This window comes from Alosa pseudoharengus, unplaced genomic scaffold (assembly GCF_046254945.1).
Source record: "Alosa pseudoharengus isolate Yale_2024_CS ecotype anadromous, Long Island Sound unplaced genomic scaffold, YU_APseudo_1.1 YU_APseudo_1.1_scf_1, whole genome shotgun sequence".
In the NCBI taxonomy this organism is placed as follows: domain Eukaryota; kingdom Metazoa; phylum Chordata; class Actinopteri; order Clupeiformes; family Clupeidae; genus Alosa; species Alosa pseudoharengus.
This window is the reverse complement of record NW_027468564.1, coordinates 9,134,030-9,156,492: the sequence shown is the minus strand read 5'-3', so window position 1 is coordinate 9,156,492 and position 22,463 is coordinate 9,134,030. Positions and strand designations below refer to the sequence as shown.

Below are 22,463 nucleotides of genomic sequence, written 5' to 3'. Positions count from 1 at the left end.
TGATGGCCTGTAGGTGGGGGTGTGGAGCTCTTAGAGGAGGGCTGTGTGGGCTTATGGCTGGAGTCGTTCCCTCTGATGTGTGTCGTTCCCTCTGATGGCCTGTAGGTGGGGGTGTGGAGCTCTTAGAGGAGGGCTGTGTGGGCTTATGGCTGGAGTCGTTCCCTCTGATGGCCTGTAGGTTCCCTCTTAGTTTTTCACATAGAACAGCAGAATGTCCATAAGCAGCTAGCTAGCACCGTTTTAAAAGCTGAGAAAAAGGCTCTTTCATCTGTCACATCTATGTGATGAGTAGTTTTCGAGGAGTTCAACAGAGAAGAATGGGTGGATTTGGACGCACTTTGTGTGCTTATTGTAGTGTCAAAAAGTGAAGCGTCATGCTATGGGGAGACTTTGGCTGTGGCATTTATCCTTGAATTTCCCCTAGGGATCAATAAAGTATATCTATCTATCTATCTATCTATCTATCTATCTATCTATCTATAGGCTACTGATAACATTACATGATCCCTACGAGACATTTTCTTATTTATTTAACCGTTAGGGCAAGGGCGTAGGTTTGGTCTGACCTTTGTTTGGGACACTACACCCCCCCAAAAAAAATAAATAAATAAATATATATATATATATGATGCGTGCCTGACTTTAACTTTGTATGATGCATTACCTACGGATGCATATGCAGTAAAACATTTAGTCAAAATGTCAAATGTACCTGTAGCCCCGAATCTCCCCTATGAACAACCTGGCCGGGGTTCCTCTGTCACTTTATAAATAAAATATTGATGTCATGATCAGTGACATAGCACGACTCAAATCTCGAAGAAGACCAGTAGTATTCACTAGGTCTATAACTAGCCTATAACTAGCTAACACTAAAAAAAACACCATGTCCTTATTCAAGTTCACCTTCTGCTGTGACCCTGCCACACCAACGCTGTCTGATAAAGGGAGCGGCTGGGTTGCTTTTTCTGTCATCTGTTTTGCATTCATGTTCTATCTCCAGCATGTCAAGCCCATATACATGTATTTGTTTTCACTGACATCCTCGTGCCATTTTCATTCATTTTAGCAAACATTGCATTGCTGGTTAAACGCATGCATTTCCTTTCCTTAGTAACCATTGTCATAGTACACAAATCTGCTAGCGCAATATAGCTGAACTAGCTGGTATTTGATTGATTCCAACGTCCATTTAATAGGCTATACACATATAGCACTGTCAACTAAATGTGTAGCCTACCAAAAAACGAATTTTCTGGCATTCATAACTAGCGCATAATATTATGGCTTAGGCCTACACTTTGTTTCTTGAAATAACTTCTGATGTCCTGCACCTTTCTTTTCTTGCCCGACATCCTCGAATCGACAGCCAAGCAAAGATTATAGAGCTAAGATCTTTGCAGCCAAGTGTGCCAAAAACTTCTATCGACAGCATTACAGGGAGCTAAGCCAATCAAAAAACAGATCTGTCTCAAAGACGTATTTTGGGTGGCGGTACTGAAATGATTTAACCTTTTGTGTACCGCATGAGGCGCTTTTTTCCTGTTTCAACCTGAATATTGGTGGGGACATTTCAGTCATTATTATGACCGCCGCGCAGCGAAGCGGCGGTCATATATGTTTAGTCAGATTTATTTATTTATTTATTTTTTTTTTTTTTTCGCATGCCCAAATTTCCGTCAAGGATTCCCGGAACACTGAAAGACCGGGGTACACGAAACTTGGTGGGCATGTAACCCCACATGGATAGCATGGAACCATCGTTTTTCATTTTGATCTGTAGCCCCCCCGCTGGACTGGACCGCCCGAAAGGAGGGTTGGGCAGACACAGTTTTCTGTGAATATCTCGAGAACCATAGGGTTTAGGAGGACCATTTCTTTGTATGTTGATCTTAAGGGGCCATGTCAACCCATTCCATAACCACTCATTCCATGTATAGCGCCACCTAGTTAAACACAAAAAAGTAAAAATGAGGTGTTGTAATCGCAGGTATCTGTGACCTAACATAGTCAAAACTGCACGAAATTGGAAGTGTAGGATCATTATGACACCCTCTGTATGCACGCCAAGTTTTGTGGAATTCCGTTCATGCGGGGCCACACAATAAATTAATTTATGTTACTATACACCAACTGGCCTGTAGGTGGCCGGAGACAGTTTTCTGTGAATATCTCAAGAACCGTAGGGCCTAGGAGGTCCACCTTTTTTATGTATGTTGGTCTTAAGGGGGCATGTCAACCCATTGATGTAGAAAGAGGTGCGCACATCTAAATGTTAAAAAACCCATGTCAACCCATGTCAACCCATCCCATTACCACTTATTTCATGTATAGCGCCACCTAGTTAAAAATTAAAAAGCAAAAAATTAGGTGTTTTCATCACAATATCTCTGGCTGACAAGGTCAAAACTGCACGAAATTAAAAGTGTAGGATCATTATGACACCCTCCGAATGCATGCCAAGTTTTGTGTACTTTCGTTCATGGGGGGCCTTACAATAAAATAATGTATGTGTACATTTAGTGACGTACACCAACAAGGATTCCCGGGACACTGAAAGACCGGGGTACACAAAACTTGGTGGGCATGTAAACCCACATGGATAGCATGGAACCGTCGTTTTTCGTTTTGATCTGTTGCCCCCCCCGCTGGACTGGACCCCCCGAAAGGAGGGTAGGGCAGACACAGTTCTCTGTGTATCTTGAGAACTGTAGGGATATATCTTGAGAACTGTAGGGACTAGGATGACCATTTTTTTCCATATGTTTGCCTCCAGGGGTCATGTTAACCCATTTCATGTGCACACATGTGCACAAACAGATACACACACACACACACACACATACATTCACAGTAATCATACGTATGACACATACTCACACAGTAGACATATGTACGCTTGCATGCACAGGCACATACGTAGGCACACACACAAGCATGCACACACACACACACACACACACACACACACACACACACACACACACACACACACACACATAACATAAACATGTACATGCACACAATTCAAGAATTTCTCAGAATTATGAACAGGCAAGATGGAGGTGGGGTTGTATAAAATTAATTTTACATGTGAAATCTATGAACTAATCATGTTTTGGTACTTGTTGTCTAGCAGATACCAGTGAGAATTGAGTGTGGATAATGCAATTTAGTGAGACAGTTAGAATCATATAGGCTTTTCAGGGTGATTTATTTTTGTGGAAAAAATGTGCTGGACTGGGCGGCGGTCATATTTTGTACCGCTCTGCGGTACATCTAGTATCATTAACACTTGGTTAGATTGTTTCAGATACGTAAGCAGTCTGTGCAGTGTATATGCATATATTATAGTATATTATCCCAAGACCATGAGTCTAAGAGCTACAGAATGGACAGAGATCTTATCTTACCCTCCTGCTTGAGAATTCTGAGGAACAGGAAACAGAAATGAAAAGAAACAGGTCGGCGATGAGGATGTTTACATGTACGTTTATTTTGGCACTTCAGGATACAATTGATAAGATCAGTGCAGGTTACAGAGTGGATATCATCAGTATAACGTATTTAGTGAATGGGAAAGAAATCCCTACTTTCCAGCAGAATGTATTTTTTTCTATTTGTTCTGTGATTTTTTATTTTCATTGATTATCCTGGCTCAGACTGTCTACTGTCATCCCAAAGCTCTATTCTTTTAGCCTACATGATCTGTCTGATTGACAGGTCTGCCATCAAGTAGGCGCGGACTATACACAGGTGTCTCACCTCTGTGTATGGTTTGCACTGATGATGGTCTGAGGACTGAAACGTTTATCACTTCACTTGGTAGCACCTTGGCTTGATGGATTGAACACTTTGTCTATTTATTCAACAGTAAATAATGGTGTGCAAGTTTTTTTCTTGATTGACTGTTACATTGCCCAGAACTAACATACTAGCATGGCATTGAGTAATTGCCGCAACACCATACCTGCCTAACGTGAAATAAACGTAACCATTTTATTGAATGAGAAGACACAGATCCTTGCTGTGCATTGTTGTTTTCATGACATACAGTAGAGTTCATGCCTGGCTTTTTTGTAAAAATATACTAGGTCCCAAATCTACTTATCAAAGTGATGAAAAATCAAGGCTTCCATTTCAATCCCCGGCACCTTCAGGCTTGTTGATGTTCTCCACAAAGTCGTTGGCGTAGTTCAGGATGTCTCTCAGTGTGAACAGCAGCACTGCATCCATATCTGGGTTGAGCTGCTTCTCCTCATGGTAGTTCTTCACTAGGAAGATGTCACTTATGGGAATTTCCAGGACATCGCTACATGCTTGAGCCTATCACACCACACACACACACACACACACAAACACATACACACACACACACACAAACGCACAACTTCAAGTGTTTGGCATTTTCATGACAATGTATACTTGAGTTAAAAGGCTAATTTCATTCACAAAAAAAAAAACACATGCAAAAGACAAACATCTCAGGACTGAATGAGTGGTGGTGAGAAATGTATTAGACAAATCAATTGAGGGACATTATTATCATTGTCTTTAAAGAGTGTCAGCAATACTGTGTTATGGGAGTTATAAACAGACATTCTCCTAATCTATGGTTCTGATCAGTAATGGGATAAAATTATAAGGTTTGTCAGAGCACCGATTACAGAAACATGCAGGTAGAAATGAACAAATCAACAAATTTGAATCAATGCAAATAAATGATTTACAATCAGTTTTAATCACGTTTACTACCTGTTGTGAATTGAGATTTAATTCACCTCCTTCGAGCAAATTGAATTTCTATACTCATTAGAAGTTTGAACGGGCATTTCAAGTGTTTCCAGTCAAGATTTCTTGTTTGAGCAATGAAATTGTGCATTCATAAGATGGATGGAAACAAGTTTATTAACAGAGTATAGTCCCTCAAATGATTCACCTTTTGACGGATGGTCTGGCTCCTGTAGACATGTTTGATGTCCTCCTTCACATGAGGACAAGCCAGGTCCACTTTTGTCAAGATGACCACCTGAGGGATCCCTGAAATAAAATAATGATAACTCATACAACATACAGTACCTCTGGTAAGAAGTTGTGGTTGTGTGTTTTTAGTAAACATAAAAAATAGAAGGAATTCAGCAGAAGCATGCAACCACTATACAATAACACACAAACACAGTTGTTGCTAATTCAATAGCTTTTACTAGTTTAATAATTAATAGCATCTCACTCAAATCGCAAGCTTTATGTTGGATATCTTGCATCGTCTTGATGAGGCCTTGATGAGGTGTCCTCTCATCTGCATAGCTGTTGTTAGCTGTGAAGTTGTCTAATGGAATGACGAACACCAAGCAGTGAACTTTGTCATTCAGAGTTGGGCTGCTGTTGTATCCTGTGTCTTCTTCTGAGCATGGCCTTACAGGATTAAACTACAGAGACAGAGAGAGAGAGAGGGAGAGAGAGAGGGAGAGTATAAAAATACCCAATACTGCAAATCCTTGTCTCTTTTTGGTAGTGTTTGTCTTTGTGTCTATGTGGTTGTACCGTGTAGCCCTCTTTGAGGTGACCTTTCAAAGCGCTGATGATGTCTTTAGGGTGCACTCCAGAATCCCCCAAGCCCATGACATCACTGATGACAAATGGCAGAATGTTTCCACGTTCATCTTCAAATTGGTTGGTTGTGAACTAATAACATAAAAAAAAACACACATTGGAAGCAATTATAATAACCTTGCAGGTTAGTTGTGTATTTTCCTAATTCTTGCTACATAGTATTGATTACCAGCCACCTTTCATTTAACTCAACTATTACATCTAATGCATGCATACTGAATTTTGCATACGTAAAGTATTCACAGTGCTTCACTCTTTCACATTTTTCCCAATGGTCACTGAGATCCAGAGTTCCTTTGAGAGGATGAGAAGTGTAAAGAAGGACAAACATCAGTGCATCACTCCACCAGTCAGGCCTTTATGGTAGAGTGGACAGATGGAGGCCATTTTTTGCCAGAGGTTTCCCAAAGAGCGCCTGAATGACTCTCAGACCATGAGAAGTAAAAATCATCTGGTCTGATGAAACCAAAGCGGAACTATTTGGCCACAATTCCCCACGGTGTGTGTGGAAGAAACAAGGCACTGAGCTGCACTGATGTTTGTCCTTCTCAAAGGATCTCTGGATCTCATTCATAGTGACCACTGGGTCGTTGTCTGACCAAGGACCAAGCTTTGCTGAGCGGCCAGGTTTAGGAAGACTGTTGGTTGTTCCAAACTTTTTCAATGATAGAGGCTACTGTGCTCTTGGGCACTTTCAATGCTGCAGAACTTTTCTTGTCAGAGTGAAAACCAAGCCACGTGGTCGAGAGAATTGCGAGACAGGGAAGACACAGATCTGGGGAAGGATACATACACCATCAACTGTGGGGCCTTATATAAAGAGATGTGTGCCTTTCACAACCTGGTCCCAGTGAATTGATTTAGGCACAGGTGGACTCCAATCAAGTTGTAGAAGCACCTCAAGGACCATTGATAGAAGTAGGATGCACCAGAGCTCAATTACAAGTGTAAAATTTACACCTGTAATTGAGCTCTGGTGCATCCTACTACATACAAAGGGTTTAAATATGTAAATGGAATATTTCAGTCTTTTATTTATTTTTAATAAATTTACAAAACACTCCAAACACCTGTTTTTGTGAAGTGTTGGAGTAGTGTGTGTAGATTGATGAGAAAAAAAAATAATTGAATCCATTTTAAGATGAGTCTTAAGATGATACAGAGAATCTCACCTTCTTGGTATAACGGGTACAACCACCAGCTGCAACTGTGCAAGCAGCATTGACCATCCTGTTCTTGAACATACTCTTCACAGACTGGATGAAGCTGGACTTTCCGGCTCTAACAGGGCCAATCACAAGGATACGGAGATGCTCAACAGCAGGATTCTTGAGTTGAAGTTTCCTCAGATTCTTCTTCATCTCATTGTTTTGACTATTGATACAGTAAAAAAATGATGTTCATGATCAATTCAATTCAACTGTCTGAATATAAAGGAATGTTGCAGAATATGTTGTGTTCCATTTCTCAACAAATTCACAAATGTATTAATTATGAAAAAGTAATAGACAGAGAAGATGACACTCTACATTGTCCCCCAGTTGATTTCACACCAGCCAGTTTCCATCACTAGAAGACACAGAAGACCAATGAGATGGAACAAGGTTTGTGTTGTGTCTATAACATGTCTACATGTAAATGTATGTGTGTGCACCTTTATGAATATGTGGATGGGGGCTTATTGGACACTTACTTTGTTCAGGTGGAGGTGGTTCTTTAGACCACAAATACCCCATTTTCTCCTGCTAGAATAAAACACAGAGTAAAGCAATAGTAAGAGATTAGGGACTGTTCGTTATTTATTTAAGGGGCTACCGCAGTTTTGGGAGCGTTGGTCAAAAAAGATGTGACCCTCCCTTGCCAGCAAGACATTTTTCTATGACCCTCCAAAGTGATTGAGAAAAAACACATGACCCTCCCCAGTCCCAACAATTTATTGATGCCTTCTGTAGGCTACTGTGTCAATTTGGGAGCTTGCATGCTACGACTCCTTCCTTGAAATGACTTGGAAAGGCTGTCGTTTGCACAATTTCACAAATAATCACCGGGACCGAAACAAACCTGTCAACTTTTCCCAGGTTTGTCGCGTATTATAACTTTTCCCCCACTGTCTTAGGAGGATCTGCAGGGCCGTCACAAGGGGGTGCGAGGCCCTGTGCGAACTTGACGCGAGGCCCTTTTCACTTACGTTCATGAAATCATGCGATAGCCTGTGCCTAGGCTACCGTCGGTGCATTTTAATAGTAGTCTAATAAGCTACACCAGTTTGTCTTTAAGAGGGGAAATTGTCACATTTTTTGCCATATGGTGTTTATCATCAGTGTTTGGAATAACGCCGTTTAAAAGAACAGCGTTAGGTAACGACGTTATTTTTTCACTATCTAACTAATTACTTTTCCCGTCGTTACAACACCGTTAACATTACTGGACGTTAAATGCGGTGCGTTACTATGCATTGATTGAATAAACTGTGTAATCCGAACGCACCCTGGATCACAGCTAGTGAGGAGGTGGGTTAATAACAATGTAATCGATTATGATTGGCTAAGGCAGAGTCATGTTTCATGATAGCCAATCAGAGCCAGTGTTTTTACACACTTGCCAGCACACGTGCCACACACACACACGCAACAGCTAAAATAGAGATTCGACGAAACAACAGAGGTCAGGAGCAATCCAAAAAGTTGGCATTTTCAAGGTGTAGATATAAGCACTACTTCAAATTCACCAAGGCAAGAACGTGCATGTAATGTGTAGGCCTACATTATGTCCAGGAGCGAAGACTTTGTCGACATCCGTTGTAAGCAACTCTAATTTAATGAAGCATCTAAAGCTAGTGGCCAAAAACACCGATACCTCCACCACAGATGATAGCTCGCCATCCACTAGCAAAGAAGGACTCGGAGCAAAGTCCTCCAAGCAGCAAAAGCTAGATCTTTCTGCCTCACAACAAAAACCTATGACACAGGCTGAAGTCAACCGTAGGTCTGTCGATGTGCAATATCTTGAATTTCCCCTTGGGGATCAATAAAGTATCTATCTATCTATATATCGAAAGTTATGTAGCCTACAAACACCTGTCTGTTCTACTCATTTCAACTGGCTGTTCAAAACTGCTCAAAAAATCAAAATTCTTTGACATAGCAACTTTGTTTTGTAACAGTAACGCAAATAGTTACTTTGCCTGGTAACGAGTTACTCTTATCATAGAGTAATTCAGTTACTAACTCAGTTACTTTTTGGAACAAGTAGTGAGTAACTATAACTAATTACTTTTTTAAAGTAACATTACCAACACTGTTTATCATAGGCTACATCATGAAATCAAACTAGTGTAACAGAGGAATTTAACACTTTAACAGGGGAATTAATTGGGCATGAATCATTGTGCTGAACGCTATTTGTCAATGAGCAGAAACACACGACATTCAAGCCTTCTTTGCCGCAAACTCAGCAATGAAATCATAGGCCAGCTTGCAGGTATAGCCTAACATCTTTTTCAATCCATAGAAGGGCGAGCCCACTAGTCTCTCCTGTGACATGGAGGTGCGCAAATAGTTTTTAATAGCCTGTTCAAGTTCGAAAAGCTTCGTTCACCCGATGCCAGTCACTGATCGCAATTTCAAAGTTCGGGAAGCTTCGCTCAATCTTTTTAAGTTTTAAGTGCAGTATCTGCCCCCTTTGGAATTATATCTCGAGCCTAAGGCCCAGTGCCTTATGGCCTGGGATTCGGACGTGCTCAAAAAGAAAAAAAAAAACTTTGGGCTAGATTTTTATAGATGGTTATGAGGAGCAATATGAGAGAGAAATCTGATGATCATTGATTGTTGTTTTGGGATGTTAAGCTTTTTCCATAGGCGTCAGTGAAGGAGACTGAAGAAAAACATGCTGTCACATCAGGTTAACCATTCATAGGCCTAATATGACTTCATGCTACATTAACCATTCATAGGCCCAATATGACTTCATGCTACATTAACCATTCATAGGCCTAATATGACTTCATGCTACATTAACCATTCATAGGCCTAATATGACTTCATGCTACATTAACCATTCATAGGCCTAATATGACTTCATGCTACATTAACCATTCATAGGCCCAATATGACTTCATGCTACATTAACCATTCATAGGCCCAATATGACTTCATGCTACATTAACCATTCATAGGCCCAATATGACTTCATGCTACATTAACCATTCATAGGCCTAATATGACTTCATGCTACATTAACCATTCATAGGCCCAATATGACTTCATGCTACATTAACCATTCATAGGCCCAATATGACTTCATGCTACATTAACCATTCATAGGCCCAATATGACTTCATGCTACATTAACCATTCATAGGCCTAATATGACTTCATGCTACATTAACCATTCATAGGCCCAATATGACTTCATGCTACATTAACCATTCATAGGCCCAATATGACTTCATGCTACATTAACCATTCATAGGCCTAATATGACTTCATGCTACATTAACCATTCATAGGCCCAATATGACTTCATGCTACATTAACCATTCATAGGCCTAATATGACTTCATGCTACATTAACCATTCATGCTACATTAACCATTCATAGGCCTAATATGACTTCATGCTACATTAACCATTCATAGGCCTAATATGACTTCATGCTACATTAACCATTCATAGGCCTAATATGACTTCATGCTACATTAACCATTCATAGGCCTAATATGACTTCATGCTACATTAACCATTCATAGGCCTAATATGACTTCATGCTACATTAACCATTCATAGGCCTAATATGACTTCATGCTACATTAACCATTCATAGGCCTAATATGACTTCATGCTACATTAACCATTCATAGGCCCAATATGACTTCATGCTACATTAACCATTCATAGGCCCAATATGACTTCATGCTACATTAACCATTCATAGGCCCAATATGACTTCATGCTACATTAACCATTCATAGGCCTAATATGACTTCATGCTACATTTTTTGAAAGTTCTTAGTGATTATGAGGAACAATATGAGAGACATTTGGTGATCACTGATCGTTGTTTTAGGACATTAAGCCACGTTAAGCATTTTGCTTAGGCTTATAGGCGTTAATGAAGAATAAACGCTTAAAGTCTTTGGCCAGGTGCAAGGCCCATCAGACGCGAGCCATCGGACGCAAGGCCCTGGGCGACGGCCCAAATGTTGCTGTTGCTGTTTCCATGAATACAAAAGTTAGGTGACCCTCCTAGACTAAAAAAAGTTGGGTGACCTCACCTCACCTCAACAAAGAATAAAAAGTCATGACCCTCCCCTATTTTCCTCCGGTGCTCCTTTCCATAAATACCGAATGGTCCCTTAGTATGTTTTCTGTAAGATGTTGACTCTGCTGCACTAGTAGCAATGAATATTTTACAGTCAGTCATATATGTGACCCCGCCAATGAGAACTGGCTAAAGTGGGCAGATCTTAAAGAGCGATAAAGAGCGTTAAGTAGTCCTAGTCATAAAAAAATACAAAAATATGGAAATATTTTTTTATACTTGTAAATGATAGCTTAGATACTAATGTTTCGAAATGTAGGGTTTAAATGATCTTTTCTGACATGATAAATATTCAAATGAATGCTTTTATTAACATTACGATTACATTTTTCCCCGAGAAATACCGGAAGTTAGTTCCACAATGTCACATTTTAAATCGGCTGTGAATTTAATGTTGGTGGATAAACACCCTATAATTTGGGTGTCATTCGGTTCAGGAACTTTTTTTCCCCATTAGAAAGTTAATACAGACCATAATATCAATGTGCATTACCGTCACCTAGCTCTGTTTTCAGTATGGCAGGAAAGTTTTGACTTAAGCCGGGTATGGATTTCTCAATGGATTGCATTTGCTTCGTATCACAATGAACTTTTCAGGAGAATTTTTATTTTTTCAAGATTAACGTGTTGTGAATCTAACTAACCTATTTTAAGGAAGTATCATGCATTCTACCTCTTGAAACAATTCAATGTTTGGACCGTAGGCTATGCAGCGCCACTGCTTTGGTATGTATGGCAGGAAAGTTGTGGTAGTTAGTTGATGTTATGGATGTGACAGTTTTACGTGGAATTACCCATAACAAGTTACGCTCCTGCACACAGTCGCTTGCGTTGCAGTGCTGGAGACGCATCCCGTTCACTTTAAATGGGCTTACGCCATCCGTTGCCGAACTGAATTGTGAGTCTGTTGTGTCGCGTTGCTCCCGTTGCTCGCGTTGAGAAGTTCAGCTGTTGGTGCACCGTCAGATGGCACCAGCCAATCAAATTACGAACAAGCGAACAACAAACGACACCAGCCAATCAAATTACGGTTATACCTTAAAGGGACACCAGGCAAATACCTGGTGCTACCGTGGGGAACACCCACTGGCATGCGTTGATGGAACGCAACTGAATGTGGGAGCCGTTACAGTTACGATAAGTGGGATAATGTACAGAACGCCGCTGGCGTGTCGGGGTCCTTTTCGCCGTGTCGGGACTTATTTTGATAATGACCGGCGTTCTATACATTATCCCTTACACAGAACGTTCATTTCTTCAGGAGGGTTGTCTATTGTGCCGTCACTTCTAGCTTTGACATGGGAAAGAAGTACTTGGATAAAAGTGTCTGGCAAATAGAAGTTACCTCACCAAATGTGTGATAGACTGATTGAGCTTTGTAGACAAACATCTCAGCTGCTACACCCTCCCTCTGGAAAACTCTATACATCACACAATTAAAACAGAGCCCATCATAGAGCCCTATGCAGTAGTGGGCCATCGTGAAGGGCCATCTGGCTCAGAATCAAACACCCTACCATTCCTCAAATAGGCCCTCAAAACCCAACTCTTCAAACCTTTTCAGCTCTTCCCTTGCCTCATTTTCTACCTCCTTTTTTCCACGTCTTCTGTGTGTGTTTGTTTCTCTGTTTATGTAAACTTGTGTGCTGCTTGTATTATGTATCTACATGAAAATTGTAAAACATCTTTGAGTGTCTTGAGAGACATATAAAAATTACCCCACACTTGTACAGCACTATACAAATTAAATGAATGAATTTGTTTTTTTTCTGTAGATAGATGTTATTTCTTGCCTGATGTAGCCAGACTCAGTTCTATACCACACTGGAACTAAAATAGTATCTGGTCACTAAAGATTTGAGACACATTTTCAACATCACGACAGGCCTAGACTTTGAGCTAACTTTGAAATCATTGGTCCAGCTGAACCAATCGCATTGATCAGGGATTTATAACGTTAGCCTTGTGACACCACTCACTTGGCAGCTCCCCACCCCCCAGTGAGTGACTCACCATGATTGCTCCAGTGATTGCTTTGTGCTCTGTGGTTGGCTTGTGTCCTTAATTGCCTTGAGTGAAATTTGTTGGTGGAACTTGGAACTATGTTTGGTAACACTTTACTTGACAGTATCGACATGAACACATGACTGTCATGACATATAAACCCTAACATCTAACCCTAAACCTAACTCTAGCTCTGACCCTAACCCTAAACCTAATCCTAACTCTAATCCTAATCCTAACCCTAACTTGTTATGACAAAAACCGAATGTCACTTTATAACACAAGCATTATGTCATAAACGTTTATAACTTGTTTATGACATGTTCAAGACAGTGTCTTGTCACTCTTATGTCAATACAGTCAAGTAAAGTGTAACCCTATGTTTTCACTCACAAATCACTGCTCCTTGGGGTTTGAAGAAGTAACACTGGAACTTTTCAGTCCGCCCAAGCAAAAGTGCTTTGCCTGAATGTGAACATAGTTTCAAGTATGTATAAGCTTACAAAATGGCTGTGTCTCATTTGCATTGTTATTTGTACAAATAACTATACAAGTCACAGCATGTAAGTAGGAAAATGTTGGTTCTTTTGTCACTATTGGGGGGTGTAGGCTATTGTACCTGTGCTAAGCTAGGTTAGCGGTGGGTGCGTCAGAAATAAGTAACTACACGCACAGAGGTGAGAAGGTTTAACTGACTTAGCTAACTCTAACAGCCATTTTATACAAATCAACATTAATACAAGGTCATTGTAATAATATTGCTGTCTTTAGATACCAACTTTTTATAACATTTTATATGTCATACATATTCTTCATTTCTTGCATGCATGACAGTAAAACTACCCACTAAACATTGGACGTCGTATGGACGTTGAGATGATGTCTATATTGCGTCCGTCGGTCCATGACCAATTCTGAACTTTAGAACGACGTGCAAACTAGGTCCACTATTTGGACGTCTAATAATGACCCCATTTGTTTGTCAATATGTAGTTGAACATTTGGACGTCGGTGTAGGTCACTTTTTTGGACGTCTAAAACAGGTGCAGGGAATTAACATGATTTAAGTAATTTATTATTATTATTAGTAGTAGTAGCCCAGTAGCAGTAGGCTAGTAGTAATACAAAATAAATGTAAAATACCAACATTGTTCTTACCAACATGATGAATGTGATCATTATTATTAGTAGTAGTGCCTCGTACACTCTAAAAAATGCTGGGTTATTTCTGCACCTAATTACTGGGTTGTGGCAGTTTGACCATTTATTGGGTTATGTTAGCCCATGCTGGGTTATTTTCCATAATCCAGCCCACTTGGGTTGGTGGTTTGGAACTCAATCTCCAACATGGTATTCTACCCACTGTCTGGGTCACTGGTAGCCTAAGTAATGGGTTAACTTACTGAGTATTTTAAGGTCAACATCTCAAGAGTAAACTACAATAAAAATGTCAGGCACATTAAGTCACTTTTTTACTGAAAATTGCGAACTGCAACAAATTCTTTGAGAGTTAAATACCATAAGGAATGAGCATGTGTAGGCTATGCAACTCCTGTGTCTACTAGTTGCAAAGAAATCGTTTTGGCTTTGTCTAGCTTTCATTTGGTGATTGCTGACAAAAAAAGACACTTTCAACAAGTTGTTAAATGTTTGCCTCTCAGTCTTGCTCTGCTTTTAACCCTCTGACAGCAATTTGAATTGCACTTGAACCGCACAGCATTGTGGGGCGATTTCTAACGTTCATCCCCTGCCTCAGTTTTCAAATCCAGTAACTTCAACTATTACTTTTCTGCTTGTGTGAGCTGTCCAAACTCTGCCATCATCATATCCAAGGTAAGAATTACAGTACTTCTGCATATGCCAATTGAAAACGCGAATTTATTATAAATATATTGGTTTCAAAGTGTAATGTTAACCAAAACCGAACTAAGTCATGTTAGAACTAGCTAGCAATTAGCTAACGTTAGCGAGCTAAGAATCGCTAACGTTGACGGAGTTAATGTTAACTTTTCCAATAGCTAACTTCACCATTATGTTGGATATCTGGAATGGTAGTTAATATCATATCCAAAAATACATCTGTGTAATATGGCATTGTGAATGTAGTTTTAGTTTGAATGAAATATCAGGCGCAAGTAAGTTAACTGTTATTTAAAGTGTCTCCATGCAGACACTTCAACGTGTTTACGCTTAGCTTCTACAGACAGATGAGAGTTGTTAACTCATTGAATGCCAAGCTGTTTTCTGTTGCCTGTTACTTACTCGTGTAAACATTCCGGGAAGTGATCAGTGAGACCTGGCGAGACTGCCACCTCATGATAGACCCACGAAAATGGCCTGGTTTTGACCTACACTCTAAAAAATAAAGGTGCTTAAATGGTTCTTTAAATTTCTGGATGGTTCCACGGAGAGTCAAAATTCTGTGTTGAACCATTACATCAGGCAAAAGGTTCTTCACATTGGAAATGGTTCTTCAGAGACCAACGGGCTAGGACATTTGCCATTTGGTGGTCAATGAAGGCTGCACAGCACAAATGTTTACACAAATCTATCTTGACTGCTCAAACAACAAATTTCGAGTTATTTGGATCAAATGAAGTAGCCTAACACCGTGTCCTAGCTGCAAGTGACAGTTGTCACATTGACTGTTGCCTGTCTACATCGAGTCCATCAAATAGGCCTACGCCATTCCATTCGGAGAGATTCCATAGCCGAGCAATGCCCTAGCCTACTTGTGGTGTCATGATGCACACACTGAACACTAGCCTATGCACAAATTAGGCATTGGGACATTGTGATCAGGTTACCAGATATAGTTGTTAATATTTCTAAAACAGTTTGTGCATCATTTTCCTTTCACAAATATGGGATATACACATATTATTTCCATGGTTAGAGCCAAGTAGGCATGCAGCAGCCTCGCCAGTGTTGCCAGATATTATCGTATTTGTATGATAATTTTGACCTCAATACCGATCAATAATGAAAACAAAACATCTCATAATGTACGATAATTTCACGTTCATTGTTAATTTATTGTAACCCTACAATCCACTGACCCCACTGGCATTGGCAGGCTACACTTGGGCTAGGCTCGCCTCAACCTCTCGGGCACAACAAGGTTGTTTTGTGACTTGTCACTTGTTTGAATGACATGTTTGATCGCAGCGGGTTGTGTGTGCATTGAATAACCTTACAGCCTTGGTCATCATTCGTTTGGGAGGGTGGAATGAGAAGGGAAAGGGCTAGCTAGGCTGAATGGTTTGGGAAAGCCTGTGTGCGTGAAATTGTTTGAAAAATAGCTATACTTTGTGTCTTGTGTGCGATCACTTTCCTCCAAAAACGATAATTTTCAGTCTGTTAACACGAGCCTCAGATCCAAAGATTCCAGAATCTTTGCCAACATTCTAGCGCGCAACCGCCATCTCACGAACGTTGTTAATCCTCAGTCTTTTCTCTTCGCCTGAACTTCTGCTGGAGGTCACATCTCATCGAAGCTGCCAGAAGATTATATAAACCTTTCGGTAAGTGTTTCTAAGAGTGCTTGTTGTACACCAGCTTAGTCTCATTATCAAGCAAATACATTAGCGATTTGTGGGGTTGACGAAACGAAGTCTATATCCCAATTTTACAAAAGAAAAGTTGAAAATCCTTAGCTAACTTTAACATTAACTAACGTTAACAGTTAACGTTATAGCAATCAGGTCGGGCGCCATTTTATGAGTAGCTAGCAGCTTCTATATAGCTGCGTCTTGAAACTTTATCAACGTTTTTCTAAGTTATTGCTGCTTACATGTTCAACGGTCAGTTTGACGTTTTTTGATTGAATGTCAATATTGAATGTGAATATTGTCTCTGTCTGTCTAATTTCGTGTGGGTGGAGTGTTATATGTTACTGAACGTTAACTAGCTTAGCAGCTAGCTAGCCAAACTTAAAATGGTACGATCACGTATATGTAACGTTAACGGGTTTGGGCTTCCCCTTTGGATGTTTCCAAAATGCAAACGACAAAATGCAGTTTCAGACAGAAAAAATATCTTGTATCTCAGTCAAGTCAGCATATTTGGTGCAAGATGCTTAAAAATGCAAGCAATTTAATAGAAAATGCATTTCACTGTAGTATGCAATTTGTTTTTTGGTGTTCATAAGTAAATTGAATGATTTTTCTAATTAATGTTTATATTTTTCATCAGGTATGGCACATCTATGGTCAGTGTCACAAGTTTGTGAATGGCTTGAAGAAGCTGGACTAGGGCATGCCAAGGACACTTTCATTGGTAGGTCCATATGAACGGACATGATTTTACAGTGTACATTTTGTCCAATCAAAAAACCAACACACAACAAACTTTTAAAGCACCTGCAGCTTTTTCATGAAAACCTAGAGGCGTTTTCAGTTACATGTGGACTTGATGGCTGCCCACGTACATTTTCAAGAGTGAAATCATTACAAAACCACATCCGCCAAAAGCACAGAAACTGTCAAGGATTTGTGGAAGCAACAGAGACTCCTCCCAGTGGTGGAATTGAACAGACTTCTCAAGTATCTATATCAGAACTTTTAAATGCACTAACTGAATCACTTCAAAGACGGTTGACAACATTTGCTTTGTATCTTCAGGAAAAGTATGTTCTTCAAAAATGTATACAAACAGATGTTATTTATGGGTATGAAACACTGCTAATCTTTTTCCAAAGTTGTTTCACAGAAATATTTGAAAAGTTCTTAGAAGAACGTGGTATTGATGTTCGTACTTTGCCCCTGTCTATGTTCAGTGAGGATCGTTTATTTGAACAATGTTTTAGCGCAGTGAATACTCCCTACAAACTAGAAAAATACTGCATTGAAAATCTAAATTTGATTGAATCTGTTGAGTGCACTCTTAATATTCAAGAAGATGGTAAAAAGGATACTTATCAGTATACTCCCTTGTTAGATACACTAAATCTATCAGCCGTACAAAGCAATTGCTTAGTGGTGAGGTAATAATACAAATTGAGTACAAGTTTTTTTTTTTAATTGAGAATAAAAATGTCCATATGTCATGTTGATTAAATTCAGTTTTTCCTCACCTCACACACCTCCAGAAAATGAAGTTGATGGCCTTACACTCACAAAAATGACAGAACGTATGAGTGAGAGAATGTTTCCGAAGATGAAGGACCAGGTTCAGTTCATGGCTGCTCTAGATAAATTGAAGTTGTAAGTAATTAAGCAGTTCAATATGTTTACTGAAATGTGTTATATATGAAGATTATTATAAATGTGCAAACATTTCTGTTTTCTAATTGATAGGGGAGACAGCCATGATGCTGAAGTGAGAGCGGAGACGCCAGTGATGCCAGTTTCGCCAGTTTCGCCAGTTTCCTCTGATGTCATCCTCCCACCTTTTCTCAATAGTGCTTTAAGTTCACAGGATACACAGTTCAAGTCTCAGGGGAAGAACAAACTGAAAAATGCCCTCATTCAGGCTTTGTTTGACCACCTCAGTCAAAAAACCATGTAAGTGTCACTCATCCTTCATTCTTTTTTATAATTACAAAATTATTTATGTAGGTTCAGTTCCTGTGTAGCTTAATTTCCCTACATGATCTTCTGAAGAAGCCAGTAGTCAATAAATAGTTAAACTCAATGTATGGGAAACACTGAATACTTGCAATAGTTTCGTTTGTTTGTTTTGTCAATGTCCTTAGGTATCCCTCTCACACTCAATATGTTCTTACATTGAGATCAACCTTGATTCGCTTCCCTTTTCTCAGGGAGAAATATGGCTCTGGATACGTAAGTAACAAAATTATTTTAGGGTTATAAGGTCAAAATACAGTGGGAACCAGAATTTTTTTCCCTGACCTTTAATCATTAAATCAGAGTAAAACTTTTCTGTTTTAGGTCAGTTAATATTAACATATTTTTTGTATTTGTTAAATATCAGAATAAAAAGAGCCTACACACACCCTTTTCAGTACTGTCCACAAATGTTTGATAGTATGAGGGCTTTGTGGTGACAACTCCAATATCTTGTCTTGGAGCAGCCGTGGCCTACTGGTTAGAGCTTCAGACTTGTAACCGGAGGGTTGCCGGTTCGAACCCCACCAGTAGGAAGCGGCTGAAGTGCCCTTGAGCAAGGCACCTAACCCCTCACTGCTCCCCGAGCACCGCTGTTGTACCAGGCAGCTCACTGTGTCGGGATTAGTGTGTGCTTCACCTCACTGTGTGTTTAGTGGGTTTCACTAAGCGCTTTCAGACATACGTGTAAGACCGGAGGTACTGCCGATGTTAAACGGTGGGGCCGTATATCTGAACGACATAACCGGTCATATGGAAGTCCGAATTCACCCGGTGTTTATACTACTCCCCCCCTAGTATTTCCTCCGGACATTATGTAAATGTGCTGTGTCTGAACGAGGAGTAGAACATGCGGTTAAAATCACACCTAGTGAGAGGGCGTGTTGGTGACGTTTCTTTCGTGCGTCCATGTGGTTAGATCTGACTTAAATGCCAGTGTTATGATGGAGTGGCATAGTGCTGTCCAGAAAATGTCCGACCTGGAAATATGCAGACATCACGGAGCTACTGTCCATGAGGGCATACAACATTTTGTGCTGTGCGTGTATGTCGTTCACACATACGTCCGTGTAAGGTCAGTATTAGGTCCGCAGTTTAGCATCATATCTGAATCATCCGAAGGGTAGGACCTCCGTTTGACAAACCACCTCATATACTCCGGAGGTTATATCTGAAAGCGCTAACTAATTCACAGCTTGGGATAAATGGCGAGACCAAATTTCCCTCACGGGATCAAAAGAGTATATTTACTTATACTTATACTTAAGCCACTTAAATAATTAGTAAATCTACCACTCTGTTTTTTTCCCTAGGATGCCTTGCTCGAATCACTTAGAAACAAATTTAAGAAAGAAAGAAGACCACTAGTGAACTTGGAAGAAGTTTCCAAAATGAAAGAGAAGTACTCGGCACGCCATTCAGGACGAAAGCGGGGGGTTGAGACTGAGGAGGTTTGCCTGCAGAAGAGGAGCTGCGAACAGGAGGTAAGAAATGGAGCACCAGCATTTGTTGAGGCAGGTTAAACACGTGTATGGAACCCAGCACACTGCATCCCTCTGCTCCGCTGGCATGTAAAATCAGTGTTTATGATGACGACAGGTGACCATTTGGCTTTTTTTGCGGGGGGTGGGGTGTTCTGCACTGTAGGTTTCCTTGGATTCTGCAGAAGACTTGAGATCCATCCTTCAGCACATTGAGGTTTTGCAGCAGGAGCACCATAAGGCGAGGCCAAGTTTTGATATAATTCTACAGCGGCTCGACAGAACCAAGACCTATCGGCAGCATTACATTCAAAACCACACCACTGCTGAAGTCCTTAAAGAATTTCCCTGTCTCATGAGACCAAATATTGTAAGTATATGTGTTGGAGAATATAAATACATTTTATTTATTTATGCATTTATCCATTTTATCCAAAGTGAATTAGATTTGTAAATTGCTTTAGGATCCCGCCTTGGTGTTAAGTGCCTTGCTCAAGGGTAGCAAGTGATGGCATCTTCACAACTTTTCTGGCTATGGCTTGCTAACCCTTACACTAGATTACACTACCACTTCTCCCTACAATAAATCTGCTGTTTGTCTAGTGCAAGAACAACCAACTTTGTTTATGCAGCCATCAATTTTCCTCTGTGTTTACCACAGCTCCTTGGAGAGATGAAAAGAATCTACCAGATCGACGCTGATAAAACCATCCTAACAAAAATGGGAGAACTTGCGCCAAGGTTGTTAGAAAAGGCACCTAAAGGTACAGAGTTTTTTTTTTTTACAGGTGCAGTCAGTGATGCATGATAATGTTACTTTAAATTTCTTATGGATCATGAGGAGACATTGGCCCAGTCTGAATTTCTGCCTTTGCAGACTCAGAATTAAACTAGTACGTTTAACGTTTGAACTGTATACCAGATATTGAACATTGAGGTATATCATCTCAGCAAGGCTTTGATGTACGATGTCCAAACTTGGTATAGAAACTTGGTACCTGATCGTGATGACGTACTAGGAAATTGGCATCATTTGGCCTCTATAGGGGGTGCTGCAATACAGGAAAAGAGCCCGTATCTGTGAGGGCTCAGTGCAATTGACTGAGGCTACGCTTACACGTGGCCGGCTATTTTCATAAACGGACATTTAACCCTCTCCATTTTCAAAAATATCATCGTGCACACCTGTCAGTTTTCAGAAAAGTTTTCGTTTACACTAACCTGTGTATATATGCCATCTCAAGCATGCCAAACCTGTAGGTGGCAGTGTAACGAGAAGCTCAAGCCCACGTTAGCCAATCAGAATCCCGAAAATAGCAACAACAGCAACAAATCACTTCCTCTTTCTCTTTTAAACTGTATTTGCAATTGCAAACAGACAAAAAGAGTTTGCACCAACATAAAATGCGACTGCTACTCTGAATGCATCCATGATCACCATAGCCAAATGAAAATGTAGGCTAAACATAGGTTGCACTTTTGGCGCAGGTGCAAGTTCTGGCGCATAGGCCTACTGTGACGTTGGCTGCCTAAACCTCCGTTTTTGTCCGTTTAGATAGATCGATAGATAGATAGATGGATGGATACTTCATTGATCCCCAAGGGGAAATTCAAGATTACATTACAAGTTTACATGCAAACGTGCAACCGAAGTTTTCCAAAATCTCCACTCTGGCTGGAGATTTTAGAAAGAATCGCTTTCAGATGTGAATTCTCCTTTTGCGTGTAAACGAAGGGCGCAAACGAAGAAAAATTTCTGTTTTTCAAAATAACCATGTACGTGTAAATGGGGCCAGAAATAAATTATGCTTGTTTTCAAACAATTTAGCATTGCTGATTTCTAATGCAAAATACAGTTTATTTTTTGAGATTTACGTTAATGATATGTAGAACAATATGAATATAGTAATTACATTTTGGTATTACTGATTTTCTACAGGTACTTTAAAAGACACCTGCCTGCAGACACTGCAGTCATGTGAGGATGAACAAGAAAGAAAAGGTGTGTATGTTTTTTCATTAAGCCATGCTTTCCCCCTGTCACCCACTACTCTTTGAACTAGATGCCCAAATTTGGTAAAAATGAGTGCTATTTAGCAGAATACCATTTAGTGACTAAAAAATGTGGGGTTCTGGAATTGAATGGTTGTCTGTTTTTTATTTTGTTTTGTTATAGCTCAAATGGTCAATGCAGCCATTGTCTTGCTGCCATCATTTTTCAAAGAAAATCCTGCATTCCTTTTTGTCAACGACCAGGTAAGGCCTCCTTAGAAAATAGTCCATAGCATTTTGTTACTGTATCGCTTTAACCCTCTATACCCCGTAACGGCCGTCGACGGCCATTCTGTATTCTCCTGTAACGGCCGCGGCCGGCCGCAATTCTTAAAGAGACATCTGCTACAGTATAACCTTCATACATGAAATAATACAGCGTTAGTGGATACATAAACACCAGACTTTTATTTTGACACACTTAAAT

The 22,463-nt window shown here is 40.1% G+C and overlaps 2 protein-coding genes across 2 annotated transcripts in view; one reads left to right on the top strand and one right to left on the bottom strand.

Annotated features, from left to right (window-relative positions):
- Window positions 1-3,497: 3,497 nt before the first annotated feature.
- The window catches only part of LOC143136972 (interferon-induced protein 44-like), a 59,449-nt gene continuing 40,483 nt past the window's right edge, over window positions 3,498-22,463 (bottom strand). Inside the window, exons 2-8 of the mRNA XM_076297550.1 lie at window positions 7,307-7,358; window positions 7,143-7,182; window positions 6,786-6,987; window positions 5,545-5,685; window positions 5,231-5,429; window positions 4,940-5,040; window positions 3,498-4,326 (exon numbers count right to left, since the gene is read on the bottom strand). Of these exons, the coding sequence (XP_076153665.1) occupies window positions 4,141-4,326; window positions 4,940-5,040; window positions 5,231-5,429; window positions 5,545-5,685; window positions 6,786-6,987; window positions 7,143-7,182; window positions 7,307-7,358 (921 nt within the window). The 3' untranslated portion in view covers window positions 3,498-4,140. The remainder of the gene's footprint in view (window positions 4,327-4,939; window positions 5,041-5,230; window positions 5,430-5,544; window positions 5,686-6,785; window positions 6,988-7,142; window positions 7,183-7,306; window positions 7,359-22,463) is intronic.
- Window positions 18,094-20,878, top strand: LOC143125771 (uncharacterized). The gene is made up of 7 exons (XM_076287923.1): window positions 18,094-18,140; window positions 18,234-18,440; window positions 18,698-18,719; window positions 19,817-19,987; window positions 20,151-20,354; window positions 20,646-20,748; window positions 20,862-20,878. The coding sequence occupies exons 1-7, from the start codon at window positions 18,094-18,096 to the stop codon at window positions 20,876-20,878; spliced, it is 771 nt and encodes a 256-aa protein (XP_076144038.1).